General features: G+C 43.2%; 1 protein-coding gene across 1 annotated transcript in view; it reads left to right on the forward strand.

Annotated features, from left to right (window-relative positions):
• LOC138947197 (uncharacterized) overlaps nt 1-14,918 on the forward strand; it is a 17,533-nt gene extending 2,615 nt beyond the window's left edge. Inside the window, exons 2-7 of the mRNA XM_070318631.1 lie at nt 3-353; nt 1,829-1,974; nt 5,248-5,650; nt 7,828-7,929; nt 11,320-11,474; nt 11,788-14,918. Of these exons, the coding sequence (XP_070174732.1) occupies nt 3-353; nt 1,829-1,974; nt 5,248-5,650; nt 7,828-7,929; nt 11,320-11,474; nt 11,788-12,015 (1,385 nt within the window). The 3' untranslated portion in view covers nt 12,016-14,918. The remainder of the gene's footprint in view (nt 1-2; nt 354-1,828; nt 1,975-5,247; nt 5,651-7,827; nt 7,930-11,319; nt 11,475-11,787) is intronic.
• Nucleotides 14,919-15,000: the final 82 nt, after the last annotated feature.

Below are 15,000 nucleotides of genomic sequence, written 5' to 3' on the forward strand. Positions count from 1 at the left end.
AGGGATGGTCTACAGCTTTCAATGGGAAACGCAACCCGACCCAGTGGTCTACTCCTGCAATGGGAAGCAAGTCACGTTCCCATGGTCCTTCAAGACCCAGAGCCAAGAACGCGTGGTAGATATTCACTGGATCTTCGACAGCGAGTGGGGATCTCAGATGGTAGCCACGATGGCTCACGATAATTTTTTACCCACAGCCCCCTACGGGAAACGTGTGAGGCACGTGACGAATGGCGGCCTGTTATTGCGTGACGTCACAACGGAGGATTCTGGGAATCTTACGATTGAAGTCAACGTGGACACAGACGGATCGTTCCACTCCCATCAAGACTCCGTGTTTCTGCAAGTTGGAGGTAATTAGAAATTTTGAAACACATATATAATAAACACGGTCATACACGTAAAAATCCACTCGTGCTAAATGACTGAGTGAACGTGGGAGTCTAAGCCCAGGAACGAAGAAGAAGAAGAAGAAAAAGAACATCCCTCCACCTAGATGCATATCAAAAATCAACATCATGGCTGCTTCGTGTGCAGAGTGAGGATGTCTTCATGAACTACTTTCAAAGATTACCGTGTGCCCGTGAAATTTAAAAAAAAAAACTAAGTCCTACACTGCACAGAAAGCACGAAGACTACGTTTGACACGTGTTTCACACCGCCCCCCCCCCTCCCCCCTTCCCGATTTTGCCAGATGACTTTGATCAGGTAAAAATTAAGAAGTGACTACAATTATGATATTTCAGTTGATTTTTGACGATTTAAGTTCAGACACACGCATTGCTGCTCGTAACGCTGGATATATATACGAAGCCGATCTTGAGTCATTTTCATTCCGGTTTGAGCAATTGTTCTAAAAATGTGACACAATACAACAACAAAAGGGAACAAAGGCAAAACAACTCAGGGTTGAAGCAGCCTGCATGCAACTGAGGTCGAAAAAAAAATGTGACACAAAGGGATTGTGGAGAGATAGCCTTATCCCATGGCCAGATCTGAGATGATGAGCAGACTCGTTCGCACGGGAAAGACTACGCCTTTAATGACAAACGACACCGATTAAACAAACCGAGACGTCTCTTCTTGACCCTCTCTTCCGAAAGTGGAATCTCTGACGTTAAAACTCGTTACAAAGTTCGGGAAGCTGTCATAATGCTAAGAATGGACTCACGTTTAAGTACCGTCTCTTCTTCTGCATGTGTACCAGAAACTGACAAATCTCTTACGTTAAAACTCGTTGCAAAGTTCGGGAAGCCGTCATAATGCGAATAATGGACTCGCCAATAAGTACCGTCTCTTCTTCTGCATGTGTACCAGGAACTGACAAATTTCTTTCGTTAAAAATCGAAACAAAGTTCGGAAAGCCGTCATAATGCAAAGAATGGACTCACATATAAGTACCGTCTCTTCTTCTGCATGTGTACCAAGAACTGACAAATATCTTACGTTAGAAATCGAAACAAAGTTCGGGAAGCGTCATAATGCGAATAATGAACTCACCAATAATTTAAGTACCGTCTCTTCTTCTGCATGTGTACCAGGAACTGACAAATTTCTTTCGTTAAAAATCGAAACAAAGTTCGGGAAGCCGTCATAATGCGAATAATGGACTCGCATATAAATACCGTCTCTTATTCTGCATGTATACCAGGAACTGACAGAATGATTTCGAGAACCACGTTTGTTTCGGTGACTTGGTCACATCGACAGAAGAAAATGACTGGTAAAGTCCCCGCCCGGCTGTGTATGTACCGGTATCGTATGTATCCTTAACCTATTTAATCTCATGCCTGGAGTTTTTACTGAGAGTATACGCCTGTGTGCACAGATGGCCTGATGACGCAGGACCACACGCTGAAAGCGAGTCAAGACCCCGTTGCATTGTGGGACAACTCTACCCAGCGGTGGACCATCCGTCTGACCTGCGGCCACTTCCTCTTCCGGGGTCAGCCACCCGTAAAGGTCGCCTGGACTGTGAGTTAATTTTGACGTATTTTGAATAGGTATGAGAGGACAGCACGTTTCGCCCTGCAGTCCGGACTGACGATCTAACAGCGAACGACAAGAAGAAAGAAGAAGAATAGGTATCAAAGGTGTATGGGGAAATCTTGGTAATGGTAACCAGACAGACCTTATATGTACACTGCTGACTCTATAACCTTCTTTTTTTTTGCAGCTGTCAGTTGAATTTATGAATTAAGAAAAAACATTATGAAATAAGCAAAGCGTATTTTAACCGCATTTTGGGGGAGTGGGACAGGGGGGGGGGGGGGGGGCATCTTAGATATCCCGATAGGCAGGAAGACGTTTGTATTTTCGCTAATTCAGTGGAGAGACAGTTGAACACTTTTTTAAATTCCGATTTTAAATGGCTTTTATTCCTCCGAAAACGGCGTATGGCTGCCTAAATGGCGGGGTAAAAACGGTCATACACGTAAAATTCCACTCGTGCAAAAACACGAGTGTACGTGGGAGTTTCAGCCCACGAACGCAGAAGAAGAAGAAGAAGAAATGGCTTTTACAAGGTACTCTACCATGTGCAGTGCAACCTGTCCAAGGCCGAGTTAGATCCTTTGTGATTCTACCTGCTCAGTTGTGGGCAGACCGTCAACATTTCATATTTGTTCATGTTCCGACTAAGATGGCTTTAACAAGGGACACTATCCATTATAGAACAATCCATCCTAAGTCGAGTGCTGGCGCAGTGGCGTGGTGGTAAGACGTCGCCCTCCTAATCGGGAGGTCGTGAGTTCGAATCCCGGTCGCTGCCGCCGGGTGGGTTAAGAGTGGAGATTTTTCCGATCTCCCAGGTCAACTTATGTGCGGACCTCCTAGTGCCTTAATCCCCTTCGTGTGTACACGCAAGCACAAGATCAAGTGCGCACGGATAAGATCCTGTAATCCATGTCAGAGTTCGGTGGGTTATAGAAACACGAAAATACCCAGCATGCTTCCCCCGAAATCGGCGTATGCTGCCTGAATGGCGGGGCAAAAACGGTCATACACGTAAAAATTCACTCGTGCTAAAAACATGAGTGAACGTGGGAGTCTAAGCCCATGAACGAAGAAGAAAAAGAAGAGTGCTGTACTTGTCTGCTCGTTGGGGCAGAGCTCCCTCCGCCCCAAACTTCCCTGCTTAGCCTAAACAGAAAGAACAAGTCAACGTTTTTGCTACCAAGATTGACGGGCGCTGTGGCGGGGTGGTAAGACGTCGGCTTCTTAATCGGAAGGTCGAGGGTTCGAATCCCGGCAGCGGCCGCCTGGTGGGTTAAGTGTGGAGATTTTTCCGATCTCCCAGGTCAACTTATGTGCAGACCTGCTATCCCCCTTCGTGTGTACACGCAAGCACAAGGAAAAGATCTTGTACACCATGTCAGAGTTCGGTGGGTTAGGCCTAAAAAAAAAAATAGGTGTGGTTACGGTAACCCGACCTACCCTATTTTTAGGGGCCGATCCTATAACTTTTTATTACATTTGTCAAAAAAAAACAAAAAACAAGTCGCGTAAGGCGAAAATACAATATTTAGTCAAGTAGCTGTCGAACTCACAGAATGAAACTGAACGCAACGCAACGCAGCAAGACCGTATAGATACTCGTAGCATCGTCACTCCACCGCCCGTGGCAAAGGCAGTGCACGTGGAATTGACAAGAAGAGCGGGGTATTCGTTGCGCTGAGAAGGATAGCACGCTTTTCTGTACCTCTCTTCGTTTTAACTTTCTGAGCGTGTTTTTAATCCAAACATATCATATCTATATATTTTTTGAATCAGGAACCGACAAGGAATAAGATGAAAGTGTTTTTAAATTGATTTCGAAAAAAAAAAATGGAGAATAATTTTTATATATTTAATTTTCAGAGCTTGTTTTTAATCCGAATATAACATATTTATATGTTTTTGGAATCAGCAAATGATGGAGAATAAGATAAACGTAAATTTGGATCGTTTTATAAATTTTTATTTTTTTTTACAATTTTCAGATTTTTAATGACCAAAGTCATTAATTAATTTTTAAGCCACCAAGCTGAAATGCAATACCGAACCCCGGGCTTCGTCGAAGAGTACTTGACCAAAATTTCAACCAATTTGGTTGAAAAATGAGGGCGTGACAGTGCCGCCTCAACTTTCACGAAAAGCCGGATATGACGTCATCAAAGACATTTATCCAAAAAATGAAAAAAACGTTCGGGGATTTCATACCCAGGAACTCTCATGTCAAATTTCATAAAGATCGGTCCAGTAGTTTAGTCTGAATCGCTCTACACACACACACACACACACACACACACAGACACACACACACACGCACACACACACGCACATACACCACGACCCTCGTTTCGATTCCCCCTCGATGTTAAAATATTTAGTCAAAACTTGACTAAATATAAAAAACAAAAAAAACGAGTGCAAAAAACGCAATGAAAGCGAAAGCGCCCGTGTCGCACACTTATTTCCCTGTCAAGTAGGTTTAATTTGTACACATTAGAAAAAAAAGTTTTAAAAAAAAAAGTGATTGCCTACCTACCTACCTACCCTATTTTTTTTGGCTATGTTACCGTAACCACACCTATTTTTTTTTTGGCCTTATAGAAACACGAAAATACCCAGAATGCTTCCTCCGAAAGCGGCGTATGGCTGCCTAAATGGAGGGGTAAAAACGGTCATACACGTAAAATTCCACACGTGCAAAAACACGAGTGTACGTGGGAGTTTCAGCCCACGAACGCAGAAGAAGAAGAAGAAGTTACCAAGATTAATAACCGTCTTAAACTTTCTTTTGCTGCAGGTTTTTATCCATTTCTACCCATAATCCATGGGGCCGTCCCTATTTGCACCGCCAAATACGGGCTCGTGCCTTACTGTTAAAAACAGACACTAAAACATTCGAACCAAAAAAAAAGGGGGGGGGGGGGGGGGGAGATGAGAGAAAATAGCGACGCAGTGAAGCTTTAGCCGAGTGCAGTATGATTGTGTTTGCGAACTGATCAAGAGAAAGACAGGGGACACCACCTACCTACCTTGGAACAGGTTGCTTTGGTCTGGGTGGTCTCCCTTTGTCTAACCATCCTGACACACACACACACACACACACGCGCGCGCGCGCACACACACACACACACACACACATATATATATATACACACACACACACAAATACACACATACACACACACACACACACACACACACACACACACACACACACACACACACACAATGTGTCACTCCAAATGTCTATCACAGAATCCTGAACTGGGCACCTTGCCCAGCAGCGGCTACGACAACGGCGATTTCTACCTGACTCTCCGCACACCTGTTGCGGGAGGCAACTACACCTGTCAGGTTCCTCCCTACCTCCTCTCCGACGTCTGCGTCGACGACAACAACAACAGCAACAACAACAAGAACGCCGTCATCGCCAGCGTCTTCGTCGATGAGTTGAAGGCCCGTCTGTCTTTGGTGGAAGCGGAGCAAAAGACCCCGAGGACACCCTACGAGACTTCTGAGACGAGCTGCCAGTCTTGCAAAGCTCTGGAGGCTGCCGATGAAGAGCTGAAGAAAGAGAATGAACAGCTGAAAGAAGACTTGGACAGTCTGAAGCAGACGCATGAAAAGGATGTGGACATTCTCAGCAAGTCCATCAATGGTGAGTGAAAGGGAATGGATAAGAGAGAGAGAGAGGAAGTAATACAGAGAGAGAGAGAGAGAGAGAGAGAGAGAGAGAGAGGGGGGGGAGAGAGGGGGGAGAGAGAGAGAGGGAGCGAGAAAGAGAGAGAGAGAAAGTAATAGAGAGAGAGAGAGAGAGAGGGGGGGGAGAGAGAGAGAGAGAGAGGGAGCGAGAAAGAGAGAGAGGAAGTAATACAGAGAGAGAGAGAGAGAGGGGGGAGAGAGAGGGGGGAGAGAGAGAAGAGAGAGGGAGCGAGAAAGAGAGAGAGAAAGTAATACAGAGAGAGAGAGAGGGAGAGAGAGAGAGCAAGAGACGAAAGGAGAGAGAGGGAGCGAGAAAGAGAGAGAGAGGAAGTAATACAGAGAGAGAGAGAGAGAGAGAGAGAGAGAGAGAGGGAGCGAGAAAGAGAGAGAGAGGAAGTAATACAGAGAGAGAGAGAGAGAGGGAGCGAGAAAGAGAGAGAGAGAGAGGAAGTAATACAGAGAGAGAGAGAGAGAGAGAGAGAGAGAGAGAGGGAGCGAGAAAGAGAGAGAGAGGAAGTAATACACAGAGAGAGAGAGAGAGAGAGAGAGAGAGAGGGAGCGAGAAAGAGAGAGAGAGAGGAAGTAATACAGAGAGAGAGATAGAGAGAGAGAGAGAGGGAGAGAGGGAGCGAGAAAGAGAGAGAGAGGAAGTAATACAGAGAGAGAGAGAGAGAGAGGAAGTAATACAGAGAGAGAGAGAGAGAGGGAGAGAGAAAGAGAGAGAGAGGGAGACAGAGAGAGGGAGATAGAGAGAGAGAGGAAGAAAAACAGAGAGAGAGAGAGAGGAGAGAGAGAGAGGGGGGGGGAGAGAGCGGTAGATAGAGAGGTAGAGAGGGAGAGAGGAAGAGAGGGAGAGAACTCGAACTCGAAAACTTTATTACCGAGGGATGATAGCGCTAGCATTAGGCCAACAAAAAAAATTGTCTGTTTCTGGTCACCCGACCGACCCTAAATTTCGGCGCCGACCCTAAACTTTTTTTTTTCCAAACTCAAATTTTTTTTTTTTTTTTTTGGTGGTAAAGGACAGGGTGAGAAAATGAACAACAACAAGAGGCGAAGCCTTCAAGGCTCCCGTAAGAAATCAACAAACAGTAACACAAACTCAATCACTCCGTCACACCCACACCCACACACACACACACACACACACACACACACACACACACACACACACACACACACACAGAAAGAGCATAGGTGAAGAAGCGAGACACTAGATCTAGATCTGTCTGTCTGCATGTAGCCTACTTACAAGGACACGACTGCCAACTAGTCTCGGCGCGCTCAAAATAATAATGACCGAGACTTTCAGTACTTCCTTCGCGTGACGTCTAACCCTCTTACGTCATAATGTGACGTCAATGTAATGTGACTCTTCAAATGTTAGAGTTTCTACCACAGACATACACACGCACATACGCACGCACACACGCACAGACAGACAAAGTTACGATCGCATAGGCTACACTTACGTGAGCCAAAAACGTGTGAAAACGAAAGTCCGCTGACGATTTGTAAATGTGTTGAGTGTCTTGTCTCTATGTATAGTGAATCCAGTCTCTTTGCGCGATTTTTAAAGTTAGTTTTATTGGTCTACATTTGGGGTATAAAAAAAAAATAAATAAAAAAAATAAAAAAAAATCCCTACCTACCGACCCTATTTTTTTTATCCATGTTACCAGAAACAGACATTTTTTTTTTTTTTGCCTTAGCTCCATATGGTCCTTTCATACAGCTAGTCCCTACATACAACGATAGAGAGAGAGAGAGAGAGAGAGAGAGAGAGAGAGAGAGAGAGAGAGAGAGAGAGAGAGAGGGGAGAGAGTGAGAGAGAGAGAGAGGGGAGAGAGAGAGAGAGAGAGGGGGAGAAGAGACAGAGAGAGAGAGAGGGGAAAGAGAGAGAGAGAGAGAGAGAGGGGGGGGGAGAGACAGAGAGAGAGAGAGAGAGAGAGAGAGAGAGAGAGGGGAGAGAGAGAGGGGAGGGGTGTGGGGGTGTGGGAGAGGACAGAGTCAGGCAGACAGTCAGACAGAAAAAACGAAGGACATAGATGTAAAAAGGGAGAGTAAGGGAAAAGGAGGGGGAGGGGTACAAAGAGAAAATAATATACATAGCTTTTTTTATTCCACTTACAGATTCCAGACTGATGTTTGAACAAGAACTGCAGAGTGTGCGTCAAGCCTTCAGGGACGAACTTCAATCTCTCTGGAACAAGACTGAACAGCACAGTCTATCGGGTAGGCTAACAATTTCAATCAATCAATCAATCAATATGAGGCTTATATCGCCCGTATTCCGTGGGTACAGTTCTAAGCGCAGGGATTTATTATTTTTTTATTTTTTATTACATTTAGTCAAGTTTTGACTAAATGTTTTAACATAGAGGGGGAATCGAGACGAGGGTAGTGGTGTGTGTGTGTGTGTGTGTATGTGTGTGTGTGTGTGCGTGTGTGTGTGTGTGTGCGTGTGTGTGTGTGTGTGTGTGTGTGTGTGTAGAGCGATTCAGACTAAACTACTGGACCGATCTTTATGAAATTTGACATGTGAGTTCCTGGGAATGATATCCCCGGACTTTTTTTTCTTTTTTTCGATAAATGTCTTTGATGACGTCATATCCGGCTTTTTGTAAAAGTTGAGGCGGCACTGTCACACCCTCATTTTTCAATCAAATTGATTGAAATTTTGGCCAAGCAATCTTCGACAAAGGCCGCACTTCGGTATTGCATTTCAGTTTGATGGCTTAAAAATTAATTAATGACTTTGGTCATTAAAAATCTGAACATTGTAAAAAAAAAAAAAAATTATAAAACGATCCAAATTTACGTTCATCTTATTCATAATCATTTTCTGATTCCAAAAACATATAAATATGTTATATTTGGATTAAAAACAAGCTCTGAAAATTAAAAATATAACAATTATGATTAAAATTAATTTTCCGAAATCGTTTCAAAAACTATTTCATCTTATTCCTTGTCGGTTCCTGATTCCAAAAACATATAGATGTGATATGTTTGGATTAAAAACACGCTCAGAAAGTTAAAAAGAATAGAGATAAAGAAAAGCGTGCTATCCTTCTCAGCGCAACTACTACCCCGCTCTTCTTGTCAATTTCACTGCCTGTGCATCGAGCGGTGGACTGACGATGCTACGAGTATACGCTCTTGCTGTAAAAATGCAGTGAGTTCAGTTTCATTCTGTTAGTTCGACAGCTTGACTAAATGTTGTAATTTCGCCTTACGCGACTTGTTTGTATTTTATGCAATTTATATCGCGCACATATTCAAGGCGCAGGGATTTATTTATGCCGTGTGAGATGGATTTTTTTTTACACAATACATCACGCACTCACATCGGCCAGCAGATCGTAGCCATTTTGGCGCATATCCTACTTTTCACGGCCTATTATTCCAAGTCACACGGGTATTTTGGTGGACATTTTTATCTATGCCTATACAATTTTGCCAGGAAAGACCCTTTTGTCAATCGTGGGATCTTTAACGTGCACACCCCAATGTAGTGTACACGAAGGGACCTCGGTTTTTCGTCTCATCCGAAAGACTAGCACTTGAACCCACCACCTAGGTTAGGAAAGGGGGGAGAAAATTGCTAACGCCCTGACCCAGGGTCAAACTCGCAACCTCTCGCTTCCGAGCGCAAGTGCGTTACCACTCGGCCACCCAGTCCTGTATGTATGGAAGGCCAAAAGTGTCAAAAATTCTTCATGATAGCTCAATATATTTTACACACAAATGTACGCATATTCTTGTTTGTTTTAGTTCAAAGAAACATGTGTCAAAGCCTCGTCGCAAGATATTGTAATCCGTATGATAAATTCTCCTGTTAGGGTCACCACCATAAGCTTGAGCTTGTTGTTGATCCTTAACATGTATTATGTTGAATTATCTATGAATTGTTGAATAAACACTGTTTAAACCAAATATTTTATGAGCTGAACTACAGATTAGGCGAACATATGAAGGTGAACTTTTGTGTTGTTATTACAGGTCACTGTACAAACGGCTTCCGTAGTGTGTTAATAATACCGTAAGAGAAGCCAAATGCTAGAACGAAAATATTTAACGTGAAATTCAGTGTTCATATAATTATGTGCGTTCGGCTCTCGCGGGGTTGTAAGAAAAGCCAAATGCTAGAACGAGAATGTAATAATAATAATAATAATAATACGAGAATTTAGAACGCGCACATATCTCACCACTAGGCGACTCAAGGCGCACAGCTTTCGGCACAGCGTTCGGCTCCCTGGTTATGTAAACGTGAAATTCAGTGTTAATTTTACAGGTCCCGGTGCGTTCGGCTCCCTTGTTATGTAAACGTGAAATTCAGTGTTAATTTTACAGGTCCCGGTGCGATCGGCTCCCTTGTTATGTAAACGTGAAATTCAGTGTTAATTTTACAGGTCCCGGTGCGTTCGGCTCCCTTGTTATGTAAACGTGAAATTCAGTGTTAATTTTACAGGTCCCGGTGCGTTCGGCTCCCTGGTTATGTAAACGTGAAATTCAGTGTTAATTTTACAGGTCCCGGTGCGTTCGGCTCCAGCAGTGTGTTGTAAAAGAAACCAAATGCTAGAACGATCATAGCAAACGTGAAATTCACTGTGCGTTCGGCTCCCCTGGTGTGTTGTAAGACAAGCCAAATGCTTGAACGATAATGTACACATTATTACAAGTTATAACAGGTCCCCGTGCATTCGGCTCATACAGTGTGTTGTGAGAAAAGCCAAATGCTAGAACGAGAATGTACAACTTATTACAGGTCCCTGTGCATTCGGCTCATACAGTGTGCTGTAAGAAAAGCCAAATGCTAGAACGACAATGTACAAATTATTACAGGTCTCCGTTTATTCGGCTCATACATTTTGTTGTAAGAAAAGCCAAATGCTAGAACGACAATGTACACATTATTACAGGTCTCCGTTCATTCGGCTCATACATTTTGTTGTAAGAAAAACCAAATGCTAGAACGATATTGTACAAGTTATTAGGCACACACAAAAAATAGTCTGTTTACGGTATCCCGACCGACCCTATTTTTTTGCGCGACCCTAGACTTTTGGGGGGCATTTGGGAGAAGAAATTTTTTTTTTAAAAAACCAACTTGAAAATATGTTTTTTGGAGAAAAAAAAGGAAAAAAATTCCCGACCTACCGACCCTATTTTTTTGGCCTATGTTACCGTAAACAAACTAATTTTTTTTTCTTTTTTTTTTTTTTTGGGGGGGGGGCCTTACAGGTCCCTGTGCATTCGGCTCCCCTGGTGTGTTGTAAGACAAGCCAAATGCTAGAACGATAATGTACAAGTTATAACAGGTTCCCTTGCATTCGGCTACCCTGGTGTGTTGTAAGACAAGCCAAATGCTAGAACGATAATGTACAAGTTATTACAGGTCCCCGTGCATTCGGCTCATACAGTGTGTTGTAAGAAAAGCCAAATGGTAGAAGGAGAATGTACAAATTATTACAGGTCCCCGTGCATTCGGCTCATACAGTGTGTTGTAAGAGAAGACAAATGCTAGAAGGTGGATGTAGACTTGAACTTAAGTGTTAATATTACAGGACCCTGTGCGTTCGGAGAATGTAGACTTAAAATTCAGTGTTCATATTACAGGACCATGTGCGTTTGGCTCACACACTGTGCTAGACAGCAGCCAGAGAAGCGTGGACTATGGTGACGGAAGCCTGTGTGACAAGAACCTGGCCGTGGGCTGGTACCGCTTCCTACTCAACGGGGCTGATGCCGTCATCCCCACCACGTGTGTTGCGGTAAGGGGGCATAAATTAATGTGTGTGTGTGTGTGTGTGTGTGTGTGTGTGCGTGCGTGCGTGCGTGCGTGCGTGCGTGCGTGCGTGCGTGCGTGCGTGCGTGCGTGCGTGCGTATGTGTGTGTGTGTGTGTGTGTGTGTGTGTGTGTTGTTGTTGTTGTTGTGTGTGTGTGAGTTTGTCATGATTGCATTCATTTGCACAGATTTATGCAAACGCTGTATTCGCCTTTACAAACGTTAGTTAATTGCGAAAAAAACCACGATGTTTCAGAATGAAAGTGTTATAGCTTTAAGACTGGACTGAACTCTTTCAGAAAAACCACTGTGGCACGGACGCGCCGCTCTGGCTTGACCTACAAGGCGGTGTGCTGCCGGCAGTAGGAACAGAGAAAGCTGCACGTGCTTGTGCCCACTGGAGCAACAAGTGCTGTCACTGGGAGTCGCCTGTCACTGTACGCAACTGTGGGTCCTTCGTCGTGTACAGACTGACGCCTTTCAGCCACTGCAGTCTGGCCTACTGCACAGAGCCTAGGAACAACTAGGCTTTCACTTAAGGCGATCCGGGAGGTCCCTCCTGACAAGATTTGTAACTTCTTTTTTTTAACTTTTTTTTTAACGTAGATCAAGATTTTTTACAAGATTTGAAGTTAAGCGAAAGCGGCGTAGGGTTGCCTGAATGGCGGGGTAAAAACGGTCATACGCGTAAAAACCCACTCGTAATGTACGTGGGAGTTTGAGCCCACGAACGAAGAAGAAGAAGAAGAAATAACTTGTTAAAGTAGATACAGATTTTTAACAATCTGATCTGATCTGATCTGATATGATTTCAGCTTTCTCGACATTAGGACTGATAAATTTGGATCACGCCTCGATCTGATATGATTTCAGCTTTCTTGACATTAGAACTGATAAATTTGGATATCACAGTAAAATCTAACAATAACTGATACTATATTGTGAACTTGAAAAAACATCTTACCATTAGCGCAGCAACGAATGGTCAAAATAACATCGTAACATGAGCGAGCAGATGAGAAACGAAACTTCAAACCGCCGACTTGTGGAGACGTTACAACGCAACGGTACAACGGGCCGTGTATAGATATCCTTCCGCAAGAATGCTGTGTAGTTGAGTACGAAAGAAGTTTGCTTCAAAATCATTTTGATTGAAATAACAGGACAAACAACAATAACATCGTAACAGGAAAAAGGGGAAACCAAATGCTCTGACAGTTTTAAATGGACAGATTGCAAAAAACTGTGGACGTTATTTGCTTTTTTCTTGCGTTCTGCACGCGTGTTACGAAGTGTGCTAAACTAATTACACCCAAACATAGTCGTGCGTTTGTGATAAGGCCAAAAAAAAAAGGTCTGTTTACGGTAACATAGGCCAAAAAAATAGGGTCGGTAGGTCGGGATTTTTTTTTTTTCATTTTTTTTTCTCCAAAAAAACATATTTTTACGTTATTTAAAAGGATTTGTTTTTTTTCCCCAAATGCCAAAAAAAAGTCTAGGTTCGCGCGAAAAAAAATAGGGTCGGTCGGGTTACCGTAAACAGACTATTTTTTTTGTGGCCTAAGTGGGTCTGTGTTGTGCAAATGAAGTTCGGGCTGCTGTGAAACGACACGTTACAAAGTTGACCACATACAACTATGGTTAATATTTCAGATTGTGTTGATCTTCTGCAAACAGTACTCATTGTACTGAAAATGCATGCGTTTATGATGAGTTACAAACTGTTCATGGGCTTTTTCGGGTGTCTTTCATTCCGTACGACCCAGTTATTGCTTCATCCAACAGCTTGTCACAAATTACCCGCCATTTTGGCCTCTCGATTGGACGTATTTGCCCAAATGACAAATACACAACACGTTATATTTTTAGTAAAAATATTGTTTAATAGCTTTAACATCATCAAGCAACATTCAGAAACACATAAAGAAGCGTAGTAACGAACAAAACTGTCAAACTTATCATTTCATTCCAATGACCCTCTGTGGTACCCAACTCCAGAGAACAACCCACACCTACATTTGAATAGTTTCTAACTTGGAGACTGCCGTGTGAACTGATTTTATACACATCGGAGTCAATTATTCGCTGCGATTGCTAGTTTTAAGTGGTCAACCACGTGTTTTTGTTTGACTCACTAAAGTGGGGCGCAACTATTCCACAACGCTTGGAAATCCTGACAGAGTTATTCCAAATATCGTCTATTACTTTACCACTTTCCTGTCGCCTTCCATGTGCGTGTTCTATTTTTATGGGGTTTGTATTTGCGTTGACATTTTCTTTTTAAGCTTGACTGCATTTCTCGTGCTTGTCTTTCAAGACTTAGAGGCACAGTAAGCCTCCCGTAAACCATCACAGAGCTCTCCGAGCGTCTACATACAGTAAAGCATACTTCCATTTGAACGCTCACCGAACGGGAACATCCTGGCTGCTTTCTGTCGAGCGTGAGAAATTGTCAAAGAATTTATTTTCGTGGACTTGGTCCTCTACAACAATGGCGCCTCGTTTTGGTGCTCTTATGAATATTCAATACCGGAAATCACGCCCGGACAGTAAGCCTCCCGTAAACCATCACAGATACTGTCAGGCTTTTACACACAGTACAGACACCCTTCCATTTGAACGCTCACCAAACGGGAACATCCTAGGTGCCCTACGTAAAGAGCGAGCAATTTTTAAAGAATTAATTTTGCAGATTGTCTCGAACACTTTTTGGACCCATCCTGAACTCAGGTCAAAAATGAGTTACTTCCCTTCGGGTCTCATTCTATCGATGTAAACTGGCCATAGCCGTGGATCGATGATTATCAGAATGTTTTTGGACCGTGGTGCCTTTTTTGCGCTAGACCTAACTTTTAAAATCTAAATAATAAATTGACAGCTTGTTACACAAACATTCTTTAATCATAAAAGAATTATTTTTTCATCAAGACAAGATCAGTAATCTACAATTCGAAGTTGTGAAAGTTTGAAAAAAGAAAAGCCCGGAAGCAGGGTCACGCAAGGGTCGTAGCAGACGACGGTTTATGCATATCGCCGTTCCTCTCAACAGTCAAAAGCCATCGCTAGAGTTCTTGTGAACCACAGCCGTTTGTTTCGTGCATAAAAACGTGCTATTGTAGATAAGCTCACATCGAATCGCATTCAAATGACTAACTGACGACTACATTGTGAAAAAGGGAAACTGGATCACACGGGTTCACGATGGCTCAGGGGTAAGATAAACCACGCAAAAATAAATTCTTTGAAAATTGTTCGCTCTTTACGGAGGGCACCTAGGATGTTCTCAATCGGTGAGTGTTTAAATGAAAGGGTGTTTGTACTGTGTGTAAAAGCCTGACCGTATCTGTGATGGTTTACGGGAGGCTTACTGTGCCTTTAATGATTGAGTTTTTTGTTTTGGGTTTTCTATTAAAGTTGTATCGATGATTTACTGCATATTGTGTGTGTGTGTGTGTGTGTGTGTGTGTGTGTGTGTGTGTGTGTGTGTGTGTGTGTGTGTGTGTGTGTGTGTG

Source organism: Littorina saxatilis, linkage group LG14, assembly GCF_037325665.1.
Source record: "Littorina saxatilis isolate snail1 linkage group LG14, US_GU_Lsax_2.0, whole genome shotgun sequence".
Classification (NCBI taxonomy): domain Eukaryota; kingdom Metazoa; phylum Mollusca; class Gastropoda; order Littorinimorpha; family Littorinidae; genus Littorina; species Littorina saxatilis.